At 41.5% G+C, this 19,610-nt stretch overlaps 1 protein-coding gene across 2 annotated transcripts in view; it reads right to left on the bottom strand.

Annotated features, from left to right (window-relative positions):
• The window catches only part of tp73 (tumor protein p73), a 258,574-nt gene that overhangs the window by 27,486 nt on the left and 211,478 nt on the right, over nt 1–19,610 (bottom strand). For both annotated transcript variants that reach the window (XM_033048498.1, XM_033048499.1), the window contains exon 4: nt 844–1,030. In XM_033048498.1, coding sequence (XP_032904389.1) covers nt 844–1,030 — 187 coding nt within the window. The remainder of the gene's footprint in view (nt 1–843; nt 1,031–19,610) is intronic.

The following is a 19,610-nucleotide window of genomic DNA, read 5'->3' as shown; positions in this document are numbered from 1 at the left end:
AGACAGGGCCCTCGCAGTATGTGAACGGGCTGGGAATTATATTGGCAACACCATTGTTTGGGCTGTAGGATGAAGAACTGAAGGGGGTTAATATTAAGTGCAGAGGGTGAGCTTCCAGTTAACATGGTCCAATCAATCCTCATTAGAATGGAAAATACGTGATAAAAGATGCAACTAATAAATAAAGCACACTTTATTTATTCCCTGATTGCCAAAGACTATTAGGGTTAATTTCATAGAAAAAATAGGTGATTATTCTATTTATTTTATACTCTATTACTCTATTTATTTATTTATTTATAATAAATAAAGTGTGCTTTATTTATTATAAATAAATAAATAAATAAATAAATATAATCACCTATTTTTTCTATGTGTGCTTTATTTATTATAAATAAATAGAAAAAATAGGTGATTATTCTGTTTATTGAATAATCACCTATTTTTTCTATGATATCAACCCTAATAGCCTTTGGCAATCAGGGAATTGAGTACATAAGACACAATATATTGCAGGTGCTGGAATCTTGGGGAAAACACAAAGTGATGGAATAACTGAGTGGGTCAGGCAGCACACTTGGAGGTAATGGATAGACAATGTTTTAGGTCAGAATGATCAGTCATCTGAAGAAGGGACTCAACCCGAAACGTCACCCATTCCTTCTCTCCAGAAATGCTGCCCGTCCCGCTGAGTTCCTCCAGCTTTTTGTGTCTACTCTCCACAGATGCTGCCTGGACTACCACACTTCACCACCACCCAGCACTCCCAAATCCATGCACCAAGGGTACAGAGTAGCCCCTTGGGGATAGAAATTGCACTGCATTTCGGGACCATCCACTCACCATCGTTGAAGTCTCTGCCAAGCTCGTGATTGGGGCAGCGTTTCACCACTTCAGTCACATGCTCAGCCTTTTTGTAGACGGGCATTGCACGCACAACGCTGCCCGGAGGCGGCGGCGAGGCCAGCTTTACCTGGATCGGACATGTCTTTGCAATCTGACAGTAAAGTTTCTTCAGCAGTGGAGAATGCTATAGAATGAAATGACACAGTCAGTAATATACATGAATTTCTGCATCATGTCTCCCAGTCTTTCAAGGTAATTTAAGATTAAATGTAGTCATCAGTTGTAGTGGACGGACACTGTGGATAACCTGAGCAGGATAAGCACATTTCATTCATCACATATTTTTGAATTATCCAAACAGTCCTATGTTTATGAATTCAATAGGAATATAGGAAGCAGTGAAGTAAGCCGTGGACTGTGTTTGGAGTATCTCCACAGTACAGCTTGTGCTGCAAAGAGTCCCTGAAAGAACACATCATCATGTAGATCACTCAGCTTGTAAACATTTCATACAGCTTTAAATAGTTTTGGTAGACTTACTATTTTTGTCTCACATGGTGTGTGTACTGAAAACACAATATGGACAGAATATGTGGAGAAATTCTATGAGATAATGGTCAATTGTAATTATAACCTCTTGAGAGATTCTAAAAAATATCTTAAAGTCACTGTAACATTTGTTCTGTAGTGAATTAGTGGACACCAATAATATCGATATTTATATCACTATTCCTGGTAGAATGTGCATTCAGTGAATAAACCTTGACTCATAAGTATTTGTTTCAAGTTCTTTTCTCTGAAGCCACTGAGTAAATAAAGTTTATTACAGATTTTTACTTACTCATTTCTATCATAATTTAGAGATCTTTTTATTAATGTTTGCAGCAACATTGGAAGTTGCAGATCAACGGTAAAGACAAGCCTTTACTGTAAAGAAAACATTTGGGTTAATTCTGAATATTTATGTAACAAGACTATTTCACCATCAAGATATTTCCCGTACATTGGTGTAATCTAAAGGGTCACAAAGTGATTGTGTTTCATAGTGCTGGACATTACGTGCACTTTCTCTTCAGCCTCCATGAGTCCTATCCTTATCTATCATAAACACATATACTTTCCATTTTCATTCAGGGAGTTGTGGCTTCTCTTTCTTCCTACCTATGCCTTGTATTTGTGGTGTCCACGTGACAAACTTGGTAAGAAACAAAGGCAGGAGTTCTGCATTGCCACATTGATCTCACTGCAAAGGGTTTTGACTTTAGATTCCGACTGTCATGTTGGATAAGAGCACAGCACCAGGAAATCTAATATACAAGATACAAGTAGAACTCGGAATTAAAAGATGAAAATTGTTTTAGTCAGGGTTCCATAGCTATTTTACTTAAATCATAAATGAAGTTGAACATGTCTAATCATGTCAAAGAGCGAGAAAATCATCTGTTGTGTCCATAAACAGGTCTTTGAAATGTAAGCAGTATTCCTGACTTTGAAATTAACTTCCCGTATTTAACTTTCATTGAAGGGTGGCACAGTTCAATGAATGGAGGTCTCCACATGATCACTTGCATGTTGTGGCATGTGGAGAAGAACCCAGTACTCCAGCTGCAGCATATGATTTCCTGACGCCATCTGATATTTATACAGACATGTAGATTAAGAGATTTAAATGGTAGTATTTAAAAGGCTATAAATTGTGATTGACTTTCCATCAGACTACCATTTGGAAACCTGATGAAGAAAACTTCCCGTACATGGGCAATCAAACGTGTGATCAAACCAATGCCTGAAATCAGTGCTAAGACATGTGGTTTGAACAAGAGCATGAGTATGGGGTGCTAGAATTAGCCCACTGGCCATGGGCTGCAGAGGTTTTCACTTAGGCTTCAAATGCTCATAACTGACCTCTGTAAAGCACAAATCTAACAAAAGCTGGTTACAATGCTCCCACATTTCAACAATTGACCTGTGTTCATACAGGTCGTGTGGTCACGGTGAAAGTGTATGACAAATCTGGTTGCAAGGACACAGTGCATTATCTCTCTAGCATTTGTTCAGCATTACAAAGACACAGGAGCAGGAGGAGGTTCCTAAGCCTACCCTGCCAGTCAGTATGACAATGGCTGGACTATTCTGGCCTCAACCTTGCTTCTGTGCCAGTTCTTCCACCTTCCAAATATTGATCTCCCTCCACCTTAAATACACCTAATGATGTAGCCTCCAACACTCTCTCCGGCAAAGAATTCCAGAGATTCATTACCCAGTGAGAGAAGATATTTCTAGCCTGAGTTTTAAATCACCAATATAGTATATTTATGTCCCCTTGTTCATGACTCTCCAGCTAGTGAAACCATCTCATCTATTCTGTTAAGCCCATTCTGGATCTGATATATTTGAATAAATTCTTCCAGTAGATTATTGTAAATCTTCACTAGTAGAAGTGAACACATTTCAGAATGAAAGGGGCAATTTGATAGAAGTTTCTAAGAATCATGGAACATGGAAACATGCTCTCTGACCAACTTTATCCAAGATGACCAACTGATGCCCATTTACACTAATACATATTATGATATGTATTATGCACACATTTCCATCAACTTTCCCTATTCTACCACCAACAACATTATAAACCCCTAATTACTAGGCACAGTTTACACTGACTAAATAATCTAACAACTCGCATACCTTTGGGATGTGGGAGATAATCGGGCATCCTAATGAAACGCATGGGAGAATGTCAAAGCTCCTGAATTTCTGGAGCTGTAAAGTAGCTGGACTACTATCTATGCCTAGCTACTGCCTGAATTCATGATTATGTCTATGGCAGAAGAGGCTATATTGGAAAGCACAAGCCCCATGCTAGAGTCCTGAACCAAGTCTAGCTACTTGCTCCAGTGCTACAATAGAGTGCTGCACCTTCATAACATGAGGGATAAATTGTATTCTCTGAAAAGCGGCTTGAGAATTGTGTTGTAATTAACTTCCCTTCATCAACTGCAATCTGGAGTCTAATTTCTGTTGTAGTGAGGGTGTGGTAGATCAGTGGGTGTTGAAATATAACCAATTAATTGTCATGCAAGATCACATTTTTGGAATATTTTACTGATTCATTGATTGGGGGTGTTGTAATACATTTAAATTGCAAGATAGATTAGTAACCTGTCTGTCTATTCCTTTGAACAAATAGTTGTCATGTATTCCACAGCACAATTTTTCAGACAACTGGGTATAACCTTGGCCATCACACCTTCAATTAACACTAAAATTTACCTCATTTCCATTTGTGGGACATTACTGCTGCAGAGAGTCTGGCACGCTGGTTAAAATGACCACGGTGATATATTATGTCAAATGGTTTAAGGTGGTTTAATAGTAAGATTAAACGAGAACTTACCAGTTCGAAGTTTGATCTGTATTTTATGAGGAGTTACGATGATGGATTACGTGAAGACCCCGTCCAACACGCATGCGCAACATACTTCAAAGCAGCGGTGTGGAATCACAGAAAAACACAATAATTGAAATAAACATAGTAAAGATAAGGAGAACTAAGATACCAGATGATCTCTATAATTGAGGGTGGGAGCGGAGGGCACGTAATCCCTCATCGTAACTTCTGATAAAATACAGATCAAACTTCAAACTGGTAAGTTCTCGTTTAATCTTACTATTTTACTTCGGAGTCACGTGAGTGACTACGTGAAGATTTTAAAGCTCTGTGATTTCAAACCGTGTAACAGTCCATACTTCACTCGCTGCCGAAGTCATCCAAGGGAGGAAGTATGTTATCGTAATCAAACATGAATCTGTTTGTAAAACAATAATGGTATTATTTGAAAATAATAACAAAGAAATTAATGCTCCCCCGGCTTAAATTATATATTCTTTGCAGCGGCTAAAATTCTCTCTGCAAGTGAAACAGGTTTATAATGGCTTGTTGTAGAATGTTTGAAAAGATCTTTCCATGGACCACCCCGCTGTTACCAGGGTAGGTCTAATGGCACATCCATACTGTTAGCCGCCAACGTGGCTGCTGCCCTGGTGGAGTGAGATGTGTAAATATCGGTATCCACTCCAGCAGCTCCCAATACCTGTTTGAGCCATCTAGAGATGGTTTGACTCGGTACCCTGACCCAGTGGCTTTTTTTGTGGCTGACCCATCATGCTTTTTGTCTCCCTCGGGAATTTTAGGTTGTGTTGATATATTGTAGAAGGTGAGTCATGACACATAACGGTGGTCAGGTGGGTACGCCCGGAATTCCATAATGAGTCCTGAAGTTCCTGGTCTACTCTGTTTTACCAGCTCCTGAATGGTGAATGTTATTTGGTCTGATGTTACGACCATATTGTCCAGTCTGAGTAGGTAAAGGGACTAGACCCTTATGCTGAGACTAAGCCATCAGCATGGCCGTATACAGCGTAGCTGTTTTCAGAGAAGGGATCTGGCTGGTGGCCTTCCCTTAGGTATGTCAGCACAACGCTGACTTCCCAGATCTTGGTATATCTAGGTCTAGGGGGTTTTGAATAGAGGGTCCCTCTCATTAATTTGGCCACCAGTGGATGAGACCCTATGGCCTGTTTCCCTTGGTGTTCAGACCTTCATTGTGGTGAAGGCTGGCCAGGAACTCCGGTACATAGATATGGTGGTTGATTGGTAGGTTGTCTCTGTTCTCGAGCAGGATGTTTCCCATTTTCTTATACTGGAGAGATATTGTTTCTTGGTGGAAGTCGGTGAGATGCTGTCATCATGTCCAAGGTCCTATTTGACAATCCCAGGTCCATCAAAAGGTATTTTTGGAATCTGCAACCCAGTAGGCTTATTCTGTCATGGCATGGGTGACTTTCGCCTGATACAGGGTGGATCAGTAGATCTGGTCCGCTGGGAATGGTCATGGGTTTCAATGACCCTGTCAAGGACCACTGGGAACCATGGCTGTGTAGGCCAGTCGGGTACTACCAAAAAGTCCGAAGCAGAGTTCATCTGTATTTTGCGTAGTACCTGACTGATGAGGCAGAAAGGGGGGGGGGGGGGAACATAGAGATTAGTTCCCCCCCCCCAGTTCAGCGAGAATGTATCCATCGCCGCTGCCTCAAGGTCTGGTTCCCAAGCGGCGTACGTGGTGATTCAGTCAGGATGCAAAGAAATCGATATCTGATGTTCCATATTGCTTTGTAATTTCAGCAATACTTTGGGGTTTAACATGTCTGCCACAGTATTTAGTTTACCTGGTAGGTAAGTTGCTGATAGCCAAATATGTTTGTCGACACACTATTACCAGATTGTGTTGGTCAAATTATCACATGATATCGATTTTATCCCGCCCATGTGGTTAGTATAGGTCACCACTGTGGTGTTGTCAAATTGTAAACGAACATGCAAAATGGTGCACTTTTGAACAATATGCTTTTTACCCATAGAACGCACCCAACATTTCCAACTAGGTTTTATGTCCAGTGTCTGTAGTAGTGATGACTCTAGATTAGTCCATCTACCACCTGTTCTGGATTTGGGTTATTGATAAATGATGGGACTGGAACTATGCCAAATGTTCTCTTTTCATAATTATGTCTGAAAATAGGCAATTTCATGGTTCAGTCAAAGTAAGCTGCATGTTGTTTAAAACGCTAGCACCTTTGTTCTAATGCAAAGGTCCAAGCTAGGTAGCTGGTAATGCTGCTACTAATTTCCCAATTACTCTTGCCACTTTGTCAAAAGGTTGGTTGATTGTTAACCATTAATTTGTTGCAGGTTTGTGCCAATTCTGCTGATTTTTCTTTGGCAACATTATAGACATGTGGACTGAGTTAATTGAATACCAGATAGTCCATAGTTGTGGATGGTGTCAACGTAGATTTATCTGGATGTATGACAAGCCCAAGGTTAAATAAGTTTTTAGTAGCTAATGCTGCTGAATTAGCTAATTCCATGGTTTTGTCTATTATTAAATATCATCGAGATATGCCATGACAATATGTTTCCTTAATGTTGTCAGGGCTGGTCTCAATATCTTGAAAAACAGTTTTGGCTCATATTAGGCCATTAGTCAATAATTTGTACTGCCATAGTTACCCCATCCAGGTAAATTTTTAGGTATCTCCGATGATCTTTATGAGTAGGTACTGAATAGTATGCATCTTTTAAGTCGATGCCTGCCATAAAGTATCCTTAGGAAATCCATTGTTTGGCAGTTACAAATGTTTTCCATTAAAGTGTGTATACCTGACGAAAGTATTCAATATGGTTAAATCAATGATGGTGCGACATTCACCATCTTTTTTGGTTTTAGTAAATTTAATACGAATTCCAAAGGTTCATATTTAGACTTCTCTATGACCCCATTGTATGTAACTTCTCCAGTTCAGCTTGTCCCTCATGTTTTCTTTTTAGTGAGAGGGTAAAACCCCTTTGGGGTGCATGCTGAACCGGTGGCAAGTTTTTCTTAACTTCAATTTTTATCCTTGAATACTTTTTGGTATATAGCTACCAAGTGTGATAGTTCTTCATGCTTCCAACAACAGGTGTAGTTTCCCCCCGTTAGCACAATCCCCTCACCTTTTATGTGATGGTAGGCACAAGACCCACCTACCTCCACTGTTGTTTGGTGGTGTGTTCATTTCTTCGGTTTCTGGTTCCTTGTCTGTCGGGGTGGTGTTGTTAGGGGTGGCGCATTTTCTATGTGGCCCGCTTTGGGCCCTGTCCCGAAAGACTAGCGGGGATGGTATGCGGGCCCCGAGCTTTCACCAGTACTGTGAAGTAGACGCCTACTGGTGGATGCGTAGAGGTACTGCCATCTGGGTTTGCGTGGTCTGCTCGTTCGAGGTCCTGCCCTCATGAGGCCAAATGCCTTGGATTCTTTGTCCAGATTTTAGGCTTGGTTTGGTAATTCTTTGCCAAATAGCAGGATCTGTGGTTCTGAGGTTGGCGTTCCACACAGTCCTGCGAATTTTTGAGGTTGAGGGCAGGTCTTATGACCTCCTACGGAGGTTGTTAATCACATACTGTGTTGTACAGTAGAGCAAGGGTGATTTGGCATGTCAACCCTGTCCATGGAATGAGCATATGAAGTGATAGCCGATGTCAGGTGTATCAACATTTTTTGCAATTTTAAGTTTTTGGGTTTAAATACCCTGCTCAATGTACACCCAGTAATGGCAGGCACATTGAGCAATGCAATTTTGGGGAGGCGTGATAAAGTCCAACGCCTCAATGACTACCTGTCTTGGAGAGGTTTAAAGGACAAGCTGGCCGCCAGTTTAGGCTGTAACGGCCGTCCCGCTCGTGGTGTTGCCACGTAGCGGTTCACCACACCCAGCAGCTCTTCCTGGTCCTGTACCTCAAGCATACTCCCGATTTTGTTCAGCCAGTGACCCCTCTTCTTGACCAGCCCAGCCCTGGTCGCCAACGCTCCCCTCTGTTGAGGGAGATGCGATGACCAGTGCTGTTAGTGCACTGGAGCGGGAGTGTTTGTGCTCCCTTGGCGAGCTTGCCCCATCTCCCGGAGCAAGTCTCGCTGGAGCTTTTGCTCCATGAGCCTTTCCATAAGGCTTGAAACGGTCACCTTTAGCCGCTCTCGGGCGGGAATCTACCGTGCCGGGCTCTTCTGAGTGAACCGGCCAGTCTGACTTCCGTTGTGCCTTTCATCCAGCCCGTTGCGGTTGGTCGCCAACTTTCCCTTGAGCTATGCTAGCGGCGCTGGGCTCGGCTCGGAATGCTGTCGGTGACTGTGGACCGCAGCGTTGTGCGGTCCAGGTGCCGCCGGTCGCCCCGCATTGCTGGTACCCTCCTGGTCCATAGCAGCACGACGGGAACGACCTTCCTTGGTGTTTTCCCTGTTCCATTCCTATTTAAAAATAAAACAGAACAGTGTCTCGAAAACACCATGTCCTCAGAGTAAGATTTGCTTACCTGAAGGTTCGTTTTCAAATTGTTGCGGGAGAGCTCGTACTCCCGTCCGTCGCTGTGCACTGCGTGAGACGCTATGTCGCGCATGCGTGCTGGACGGGGTCTTCACGTAATCACTCACGTGACTCCGAAGTAAAATTGACTGATAGAATGCATTATCTCCTTTCCCAACTCCAGAAAATTCAAATAATGTCATCAAACAGGTTGGCTCCTGATATTTCAGTTTTAGTAAACTAAACAAACCAAACTCTTGTCCAATCCATTTGGACTACACCAACATTTAAAGATAAGTTAAATGAATATTTGAAGGTGGGCACATGCGAAGTACATCTGTCTGGAATTACTGCTCACACATAAAATAAATGTCAATGTGGGCTGCTTGGGCAAGGTGATCTGATTATATATTTTTGTAAATAATAGGGAACTTTTCTTGTAAACTAGCTTGGGATTCCTGAATTTAATTAAATTTAACTTTTTATAAGTAACTACAACTATCCAGAGTCGGAAAACCGCGATTGCTAACTGCGCTCAGAAATGGGTTTCCCACAGAGTTCACTTCAACCCTTTCAAGGAAAAGACTGAAAAGTCCACTGGAAATCAGAACGGAGCTTCAAATCCAAGTCGCTGTGAACTATGGTGTGGGAGATGGCGACTTTCAGAGAGGAGTTGATATTAAACCGTGATGAAATATAATTGGCTGGGAGTAAGTTTAGCCTTTATTATGAAACTTCCCAAATTTTGATTAATTGAATTGATTGAAGGATAAAGCTTGGAACCATGCCGACCATCAATCACCCGGTCACATTAGTTGTATGACCTCAGTTCCCTTTCTCATCCACTCTCTGCATGCTAGGGGCAATTTACAAAGGCCAAATAACCTACAAAAGAGCATGTCTTTGGGATGTGGCAAGAAACCGGAGCACCCAGAGGAAACACACGCGGTCACGGGAAAACATGCAAATTCCATACAAATCCAATTTATTTGACGCAGTAGCAGGATGGTTATGTGTGAAAGGCTGATCCTTCAGTTTATTTTAGTTTAGAGAAACAGCATTGAACCAGGCTGTTCAGCCCACCAAGTCCACACCGAACATCGATCACCCATTCACACCAGTTCTATGTTATCCCACCATCTCATCCACTTGTGACACATTAGGGGAAATTTACAGAAGCCGATTAACCTACAAATCCTTTAGCATGTGGAAGAAAATGGAGCATCTGAGGTAACCTACATGGTTATAGGGAGAATGTGCACACAGACAGCACCCAAGGCCAGGATCGAACCTGGGTCTCCGGTGCTGCATGTGTCTATCAGCTGCGCAAATGTGCCACCCTTTAATCTCACCTGTATGTAAGTGCTGGGGGTTGGGGGGGGATAAATGGTCGAACATTGGATTAGGATGGATGAAGTGGAAGGAAAGGATTGAAATCATTTAACAATCATATACACGGCAAAATAGCAGCAAAAACAAAAATATAGTTCAGATAACTTAAAAACTGCAACTTCACATGAACATGAACATTGACACCTGTGACACCATTTTCAGGGAGCTATGTACTTGTACTTAGATCCCTCTGCTCCAAAAGGCTCCCCAGACTCCTACCGTTCATTGTGAATGTCCTGCCCTGGCAGACTTTGCAAAATGCCACAGAAGTTAATTAAACCAACAAAGAAACTGGGTTTGTTGCAGAAATTACTAATGGGATAGATAAAATGAATTTAGTGGCTGTAATATATTTGGATTTCCAAAAGCCGCTTGTTAGAAATGTTAGGTTATTTGGTACACAAGGGCTGATCACAGCATGGTTGAAAGGTTGACTGACAGACGAGAATCAGAGTTGAATTAGACCGTTGTAGCTGCAGATGTACTGTAGCTGTGGATTACCCCAGCAGACATGGGAACTTGGCAGACTGCGAAGAGACCTTTCAAAGAAAAACGGTTGGATTAGCAGAAAACGCTGACAAGCAGCAAATGTTTAATATGGATTATTTTGTGCAGTAATATATTTCTGGAAATAGGGGTAGACACTAAAGGGTTAGTCACTTTGTGTAGTTGAATAGAAAACTAAATGCATAATTATGCAAAGGAATCAAAGCACATTATAAATTTGAGTATTACCACTCGTATTAGTTACAGGAAATATTTTTGAATTTATACAAAACTTTTGTCTAAACTTTTGTTTAAGGAGACTGTCAGAAAAAAGAAATCAAATGCCTGGAGAGTGCATAAAATTCATCACAATCTCGGCAGGAATGAGAAATCATAACTTTGAGAAGAAACATGAGAGCCAGGAACATTTGCAGTGTTGCATTAAATGGCAGCAAGAAACTTACTAGATGTGTTTTTTTTAAAATTTGTTGAAGTTTTCATAGAGCGAAAAGAAAATGACTATGTTCTTGGTAATTTAAAACTATCACTATTAGAGTGATGTTGCTGCCATATAAAATGTTCTTCAATCTATAAAGAGGAAATGTAATATTTGATGCAGATGGTTCAGGGCTCTGGCAGGGAGCATAAAGGTGAGATTAGTTATCAATTGCTCTAATGAAGAATGAGCACAGATTCCCTTAAATACCTTTCCATTAGTCTTCAATTCCACGGATACAGGACAATTTGATTGTAAGCTTAAAGATTTTAAAAGGAATTGGCAGGGTAGACGGATAGAAACTACATGGAGGTTTTAGAATATAACCTGAAAATCAGACGCAGGCCTTTTAATAGAGTAGTAATTTCAAAGGGAAAATGGACCCACTGTATATATTTTAAGGGGGACAATGTGCTCTGGGAAAATAACAGGGAGTGGGGATATACTGCTGAAATCCTCCAAAGAGATGACGCAACCATGTCCTGTCCTCTTAATGTCCTGTAGGATTTTACAACGACTGAGGAATTCCTTCGATGATGGTGACAGAAGCAGTCAAACTGTAGCAGACAGAACAAATGACAAAGCTGCAGGGGGACTGTTCAAGGCAAGTTAATAAACACATGGAAGGAAAAAGCAGATTGACCTTTGCAACAATCAAGAGATATGACGGGAACTGGAAAAATGAGAGCAAATTTACCTGGAATCGTGGCTGGAAAGAGAAGATTTGGCAAGAATATTGGTACTATGTAGGACTTTGCAGTTCTATAGAATAATGCTTATGGTGCATTTGGAGTATTGCATGCAGTTCTGGTCGCTCCATTACAGGAAGGATGTGGAGGCTTTGGAAAGGTGCAGAGAAGATTTAGCAGAACGATGGCTGGATTAGCTAGTATTAGCAACAGAGAGCAGTTGGACAGACTTGGAATGCTGGAGTTTGCAGGGAGACCTGATGGAAGTATTTAAAATTATGAGAAGCATAGTTTTGGTCGACAGGCAGAACCTTTTTCCCAGGATGAAATAATCAAATACTAGGAGGCATAGGTTTGCGACAAAGATTATAGGAGATATGCGGGGAAACTTTTTTACACCTAGGGTGGTGGGTGCCTGGAACGCACTGGTTAGTGATTGAGGCAGATGTGATAGTGGCATTTAATAGACCTTTGGATAGGCACATGGATATGCAGGAAATGGCAGGGTATGGATTATGTGCAGGTAGATAAGAGATAGCCTTGGCATCATGTACAACACAGATATTGTGGGCCGAAAGGTCTGTTGTGCTGCACCGTTCAATGTTCTATGGAGAGAAATCCAGCATAATTGGATAGATCTGTAACTCAATGGTACAATGTAGCAATGTAAAGTCCCTCAACAACACAAACCAAATCCTCACAGACGTGTACCAAAAGGTTGGTGTATTGGGAAACGGCAGAGTTTTATTCATCTGAGTGAGGATTTGATACTTTCAGACAGTCGCTGTCTTCTTTTGGAAATAGTTGGCAAGCATTAAAGACAGGAATTCCCCTCCTTGTTTTTGCAGCTTTTCCATTATCTTTGTGGCTTTGATTCACAATCCATTGACTCTTGTCTCTCTGCAAGGAGGCTAGATCATTTTATTATGTAGTAACAGGCATGCTTCTTGGTTGTTGAGATTTTTATAAGAAAATTCTTTAATCCCCTCGACACCTGGATATCCTTGAGGCTGTGAAGTACAGACCCCCCAGACTAGCTTTATCAAGGCTCTTCTTGTTCCTTGAAAGGTTTCAACATACTTTTCCTCTGATCTAGTCTCGGAGAGCACTGGCTTCTCACTTTGGGAAAGTTAGGACTTGCTCTAATTTTCAAGAAAGAAATAACTCTGTTGTACCAGGTCCTGACACGCAAACACTCTGAGTAAGATGAAGTGTGCCTGTCTCGTTCCCAACATGTTCTGGCTCCTTACATGTGGCTGCATTCCATCAGTGGAATCTCACATACAGTCCGAACACAGCAACCAGCAGAGAATCCTCTATACATTAGATGTGAACCTTGGCTTTGGGAAAAACTAATATTAGTGTGAACTTGAATCATAGCCTTAATGTTGCTTTCTCTTTCTCCTTCTATGTCCTTACTTCAGTGCTCTCTTTATCAACAAGTATTTGCTTTTAAAACTCCTATTTGTTTGTACCATTTTCCTGGAATACTGTGTATTGGATGGAGTATTGTGTTCAAATTTGGTCAGCCTGCCATAGAGAGAATGTCATTAAGCTGGAAAGGGAACAGAGAAGATTTACGAGAATGTTACTGTGACCAGAGGGGCTGAGCTATAGGGAGAGGCTGGACAGGGATCTTATAGATGTGTATAAAATCATGAGGGGAATAGATAGGGTGAATGCACAGACTTTTTTTTTATCCAAGATAGGTGATTCAAAAACCATGGACACATTTTAATCATCATCCTGTGGGGCAACTTTTACACTCAGAGGGTGGTGAGTTTATGAGGAGATCTGCCAGAGGAGGTAGTTGAGGCAGCCGTAATAGCAGCCATTAAAAGAGACCAAACAGGGCATGGATAGGAAAGGATATGGGCCAAATGTTGGCAAATGGATCAAGCTTATATGGGGCATTTTGGCCGACATGGACAAGTTAGGCCAAAGGGCCTGTCTCCGTGTTGTGTGACTCTATGCCTCCTGCACAGCCAAACTTTGAAGGATAGTGGGGCATCTCTATTGCTATTCTTTCCTTTATAAAACCACAGACCTCAAGATGTAGGAGTAGGAGTAGACCATTCAGCCTCCCATGCCTGCTTCATCATTCACAAGTATCACAGCTTTAGACTTTTAGATTTTAAAGATAAAGCTCGCAAACAGGCCATCTGGCTCACCGAGACCGTACCGACCAGCGATCACACCCGGACACTAACACTATACTACACTCTAGGGACAATTAATCCACAGACCTATACATCTTTGGGATATGGGAGGAAACTGGAGCACCCGGAGAAAACCCAGGTGGTGACAGGGAGAACGTACAAACTCTGAACAGACCCAGGTCTCTGACACAACTGTGCCACCCTAACATTCCTTGGTCCACTTTCCTGCCCTTTCCCTGATCCATTTGATTTCCCACAGTGATTAGAAATCTAACTCTCTCAGCTTTGTATATGCACAAGGACTTTGCCAATGTGCACAAATCTGTAAGAGAAATAAATTATTTTTCATCCCAGTCTTAAATGGGAGATCCATGGGCAGAGACATGGCAGATAAAGTTTGTCAAACCAGTGTGATGTGTTGCAGTTTGTGAGGTTGAATATAAGGGGGAAGTATACAGTTAATGGCAAGACTCTTAACAGTATTGATGTGCAGAGGGATCTGGGAGTCCAAGTTCATAGTTCACTGAAGGTGGCAACAGAATAGATAGGGTGGTAAAGAAAGTATATGGACTTTAGTGCTAAGGGCATTGAGTATGAGTCAGGAAATCATCATGCAGTTCCATAGGACTTTGGTTAAGCCGCATTTGGAGTATTACATGCACTTCTGGTTGCCCCATGACAGGAACGATGTGGTGGCTTTGGAGAGGGTGCAGAGGATGTTTACCAGAATGCTGCCTTGATTAGATGGTGTCAGCAACAGTAAAGGGTTGGATACACTTGGATTGTTTTCCCTGGAATGTCAGAGGATGAACGAAGACTTGATAGAAGTATATACATTTATTAGAGACACAGATAGGGTAGACAATCAGAACCTTTTTCCCATTGTGGAAATGTCCAACACTTGAGGGCATAGCTATAAGGTGAGAAGGGGGAGGTTTAATAGAGAAGTGAGGGTGTTTTTTACACAGATAGTGGGGGCCTGGAACGCATTACCTGGGGTGGTGGAGCCCGATATGATAGGGGCAGTTTTAGAGAGAATAGAGAGACGTGGATCATGTAGTTCAGTTTTACTTGGCATCATGTTCTGCGCACACATTGTGGGCCGAAGGACTCATTCCTGTAAAGAGAGGAACCTAAACTGTTCCATGCTATTCTTGTTCTATGTTTTATCCCTTCTTAAAAGTCCATGTTCTCTGATTTTGAATTTCCCCATAGGAAGGAATTTACTTGCAGGATTTACACCATTCCACTAAGTATGTTATGTGTTGCAGTAAGGTTTACTTTCAATCTTCCTACTTTCAATGAGTAGAATCCTAAACTTTTTTTTTGTTCTTCATCGAACAATATCCCCAGACCTGAGATTTTCCTGGCAAACATTCTTAGACCAGCCTTTGAGAAAGCAACCAAAACTGTTCACAATACTCTCAATGTGGTCTCACTAATGCCTTCCATGCTATCTGTCAAAACTAATTAGACTTAAGCCCCTGTTCCACTTAGGAGACTTAAACAGCAACCTCTGGTGACCTTGCCCACCACCCAAGGTTTCCATGAGGTCACCGGAGGTTTTGGTCACTCTCCCTAATGGTCGAAAGTGGTTTCCGCGTGGTCGAGGCTTCATCTAGGTTGCTGCTATTTTTTCATCATGATTAAAACCGGCCTCAACTAAAAATAGGTTACCGTTTTAAACATCGATAATTTTTTTGTCGTAGGTCTAGTCGAAGCCGGATTTCTTCATAGTCGAGGAAGGTTTTCAACATATGCGTGGGAGGTGGTAGGAGGTTGCAGGTCACGTTGACCCTGTTTTTTTTTGGGTGGCGGGCAAAGTCACCAGAGGTTGCTGTTTAGGTCTCCTAAGTGGGACAGGGGCATAAGAGTCAAAATCCAAAGCAAATCAGTTGTGTTTTGGTAGCGCAACAGATATATTGATATCATCAAAGCCAGGTAATAAAGTGGGACAGTGTTCAAAGGCATAGGAATCTGAGCCAGCGAGGTACAATCATATCACACTGGGGAAGTAACAATCGACTATGTCATTACAATGGGAACGTACGATGATCTTTGGAGTCCCATGACCAAGATATAGAGTCCAATTACAGGCAGGATTTTCAACATATTAACGGGTGAAGCACTCATTGTTGAACTGTACACGAATAACAAGGTTGTGAATTGTCACCTTGTGATCAATTTCCACTGTTATAAATAATATGTTTTGGAAATGTTGATGATGTAATGAAGTGTGTAACACACAACTGAGAATTGACATTGCCTCTGTGGTGTGTCATCATGGAGTGCTTGGTTTAATCTCCCATTGGTGGGAGTTCACCAGGAAATGTGTGTGAATATAGCAAAATAAGTCCAAGATCATAATTGTTGTGTAGAAAGGAACTACAGATAGAAACATAGAAACATAGAAACATAGAAATTAGGTGCAGGAGTAGGCCATTCGGCCCTTCGAGCCTGCACCGCCATTCAATATGATCATGGCTGATCATCCAACTCAGTATCCCGTACCTGCCTTCTCTCCATACCCTCTGATCCCCTTAGCCACAAGGGCCACATCTAACTCCCTCTTAAATATAGCCAATGAACTGGCCTCGACTACCCTCTGTGGCAGAGAGTTCCAGAGATTCACCACTCTCTGTGTGAAAAAAGTTCTTCTCATCTCGGTTTTAAAGGATTTCCCCCTTATCCTTAAGCTGTGACCCCTTGTCCTGGACTTCCCCAACATCGGGAGCAATCTTCCTGCATCTAGCCTGTCCAACCCCTTAAGAATTTTGTAAGTTTCTATAAGATCCTCTCTCAATCTCCTAAATTCTAGAGAGTATAAACCAAGTCTATCCAGTCTTTCTTCATAAGACAGTCCTGACATCCCAGGAATCAGTCTGATGAACCTTCTCTGCACTCCCTCTATGGCAATAATGTCCTTCCTCAGATTTGGAGACCAAAACTGTACGCAATACTCCAGGTGTGGTCTCACCAAGACCCTGTACAACTGCAGTAGAACCTCCCTGCTCCTATACTCAAATCTTTTTGCTATGAAAGCTAACATACCATTCACTTTCTTCAGTGCCTGCTGCACCTGCATGCCTACTTTCAATGACTGGTGTACCATGACACCCAGGTCTCGCTGCATCTCCCCTTTTCCTAGTCGGCCACCATTTAGATAATAGTCTGCTTTCCTGTTTTTGCCACCAAAATGGATAACCTCACATTTATCCACATTATACTGCATCAGGGTTTATACCGATCCCTGTTCTCCAGAGATGCTGCCTGACCAGGCACTTTGCGTCTAACATGATTTCTGTGCGAGCTACACATTTAAAAAATCGTGCAAATCAATTATCTTGAATTCAATTCTAGGCTTAAACAACTCTCTGTAATTCAATGTATAATAACAGAAAATACAAGGTTATATAAGGTTGAATACTCAATGCCTGTGGGCATTTCTAAAAATTGGCAAGTTTCAGAGTATCGCATCTATTTATGAGAACAGTCCAGACAGAGTTAAATTGCCCCATGTGGGGACAGGTAATTGCTCATCTACTCCGTCATTCCATCAAGGTGGGGAATGAGGACATGATTTGTCCTGGAGGGATGGCAGATCTCGATAACTTCAAGGAAATGCTGAGATTAATGCAAATGCTGCAAACATGGAATCCTTATGTGTAATATGGAACTACTCAATGAGGATTTGATGCTACAGATTACTAGAGATGTTTATCACTATATTATGAGTTTCTTGTACCCCCAAACTGCCTAATTTACCCTATGACATTATTTTCAATCATTCTCTCCTTTCTCCTTGCAGTTCCACACCTAGGCAATCCAACTGCCAGTAACATACTACACTGTTGTAAATTCTGAACCTATTATGAGATGTTCAGTCTTAACATTTGCACAATCTACTTCTGCCAAGGTTGTAATAGCTATTTGGTCAATCTGATCCCTGCCACTGCCTACGCTCCATATGAGCTTCCCACCACCAGATTTTATCTCACACTATCTTACAATATTGGCATAATCTTTTATTCCTTTCTCACTTGTGTAATTATCTATGTTTACTTCAAATGAATCAATGCTCACATCAAGCACTTGATATTGTATCAAGGCTAGAAAATGGATTGGAATCGCAAGGGAAACTTTACAAGACTGCTCCTCTCTGATAAATCAGAAGCTGTATTCCTTTGATGCAGAAATGGGCCACTGGATCAAGTTTTCTCATTAGAAAATTGTCTATATGTCCTGGCCTGGAGCCGGCAAATCTTGCTCAAACATACAACTGCTTAAAATCAGACAGTGTCTGCCTGCTTCCCGAGCAATCTTCAACATGCCTTTCAGTTGAGGAGCAAAGAGTGTCAGAATTGCACACAGCTTACAGGCATGAATTGCACTGTGAATCAATGATATAATATGGATAAACTTGAAATGAAAGGAGCTGAACTGCCAAGGGGCATATATTATAATATAGTTACAAGTCACGACAATGTAGAACTTTTAAATACAGACTGCTTAAGTATTTAATAAGCTGTGTGAGATATAATGTAACACTGGAATTACTTTTCTTCATACTACTTAATTACCAAATACCCTGTAGAGTTCAGAGACAGTTACACTTTTTAAATACTCAAGTCACAAATGTTTTTATTTGCCTACTTGCAAGAAAGGAAATAGATATTGATCAAATTATGAAATGACATGGTTATGGTTGAGAACATTTGTCCATTTCAGAACAATACTGAGGGGCAGCTACAACATGAGAGAGAGTGCACTTTGTAAAACCAATACATTGTCTGATTTCTAAATATCTCATGGTTCCAATCAAACACGATTAGCAGAGTTCTCTGGTGCCCTGTTACTACCTGCAGTTTGTGGAATAAAGCTAAACACAAATTGGTCATCACATTTCCCCACAATACATCTGTAACTACAACTCAACTAAATTAAACTCATTATCTGTAAAGTGCTTTGGAACACCAGAGGTCATGAATTCCACATTGCAATTTTCGGATTAATTTTAGAAGCTAAATCTCTTTTAATTGTCATTTAACCTCAAAAGAGACAGACCAATTACTATTTTGTTGTGATATTTTCAGGGATTATTTATTGGTAAAAAAACACTCTTGATGTCTGAAGAAGGGTCTCAACACGAAACGTCATCCATTCCTTCTCTCTCGACATGCTCCAGCTTTTTGTGTCTGTTCAGTTTAAACCAGCATCTGCAGTTCCTTCCTACACTATTGATGAAACTTTGACTAACAGATAACAATCTTTTGATCCTCTTATCTTAACCTTTGCAAAGCACCCATAAGCAGCTCCGGGTCAGCAAAGCAATTGCACGGCTCTGGCTAAACAGCACAGGCTCTGGTTCACCACAAATTGCGCTTCATTGTTAAATCTTTCACAATTAAACAGACAAGAAGTCAGTACTGTTCAAAAGGGAACTGCAGATGCTGGAATATCGAAGGTACACACAATTGCTGGGGAAACTCAGCGGGTGCAGCAGCATCTATGGAGCGAAGGAAATAGGCGACGTTTCGGGCCGAAACCCTTCTTCAGGCTGGAGGATCCGACCCTCCTCCCGGCCTGAAGAAGGGTTTCGGCCCGAAACGTCGCCTATTTCCTTCGCTCCATAGATGCTGCTGC

Source organism: Amblyraja radiata, chromosome 31 (genome assembly GCF_010909765.2).
Source record: "Amblyraja radiata isolate CabotCenter1 chromosome 31, sAmbRad1.1.pri, whole genome shotgun sequence".
In the NCBI taxonomy this organism is placed as follows: Eukaryota; Metazoa; Chordata; class Chondrichthyes; order Rajiformes; family Rajidae; genus Amblyraja; species Amblyraja radiata.
The sequence above is the reverse complement of the archived record's forward strand: the minus strand, read 5'-3'. Positions and strand labels throughout refer to the sequence as shown.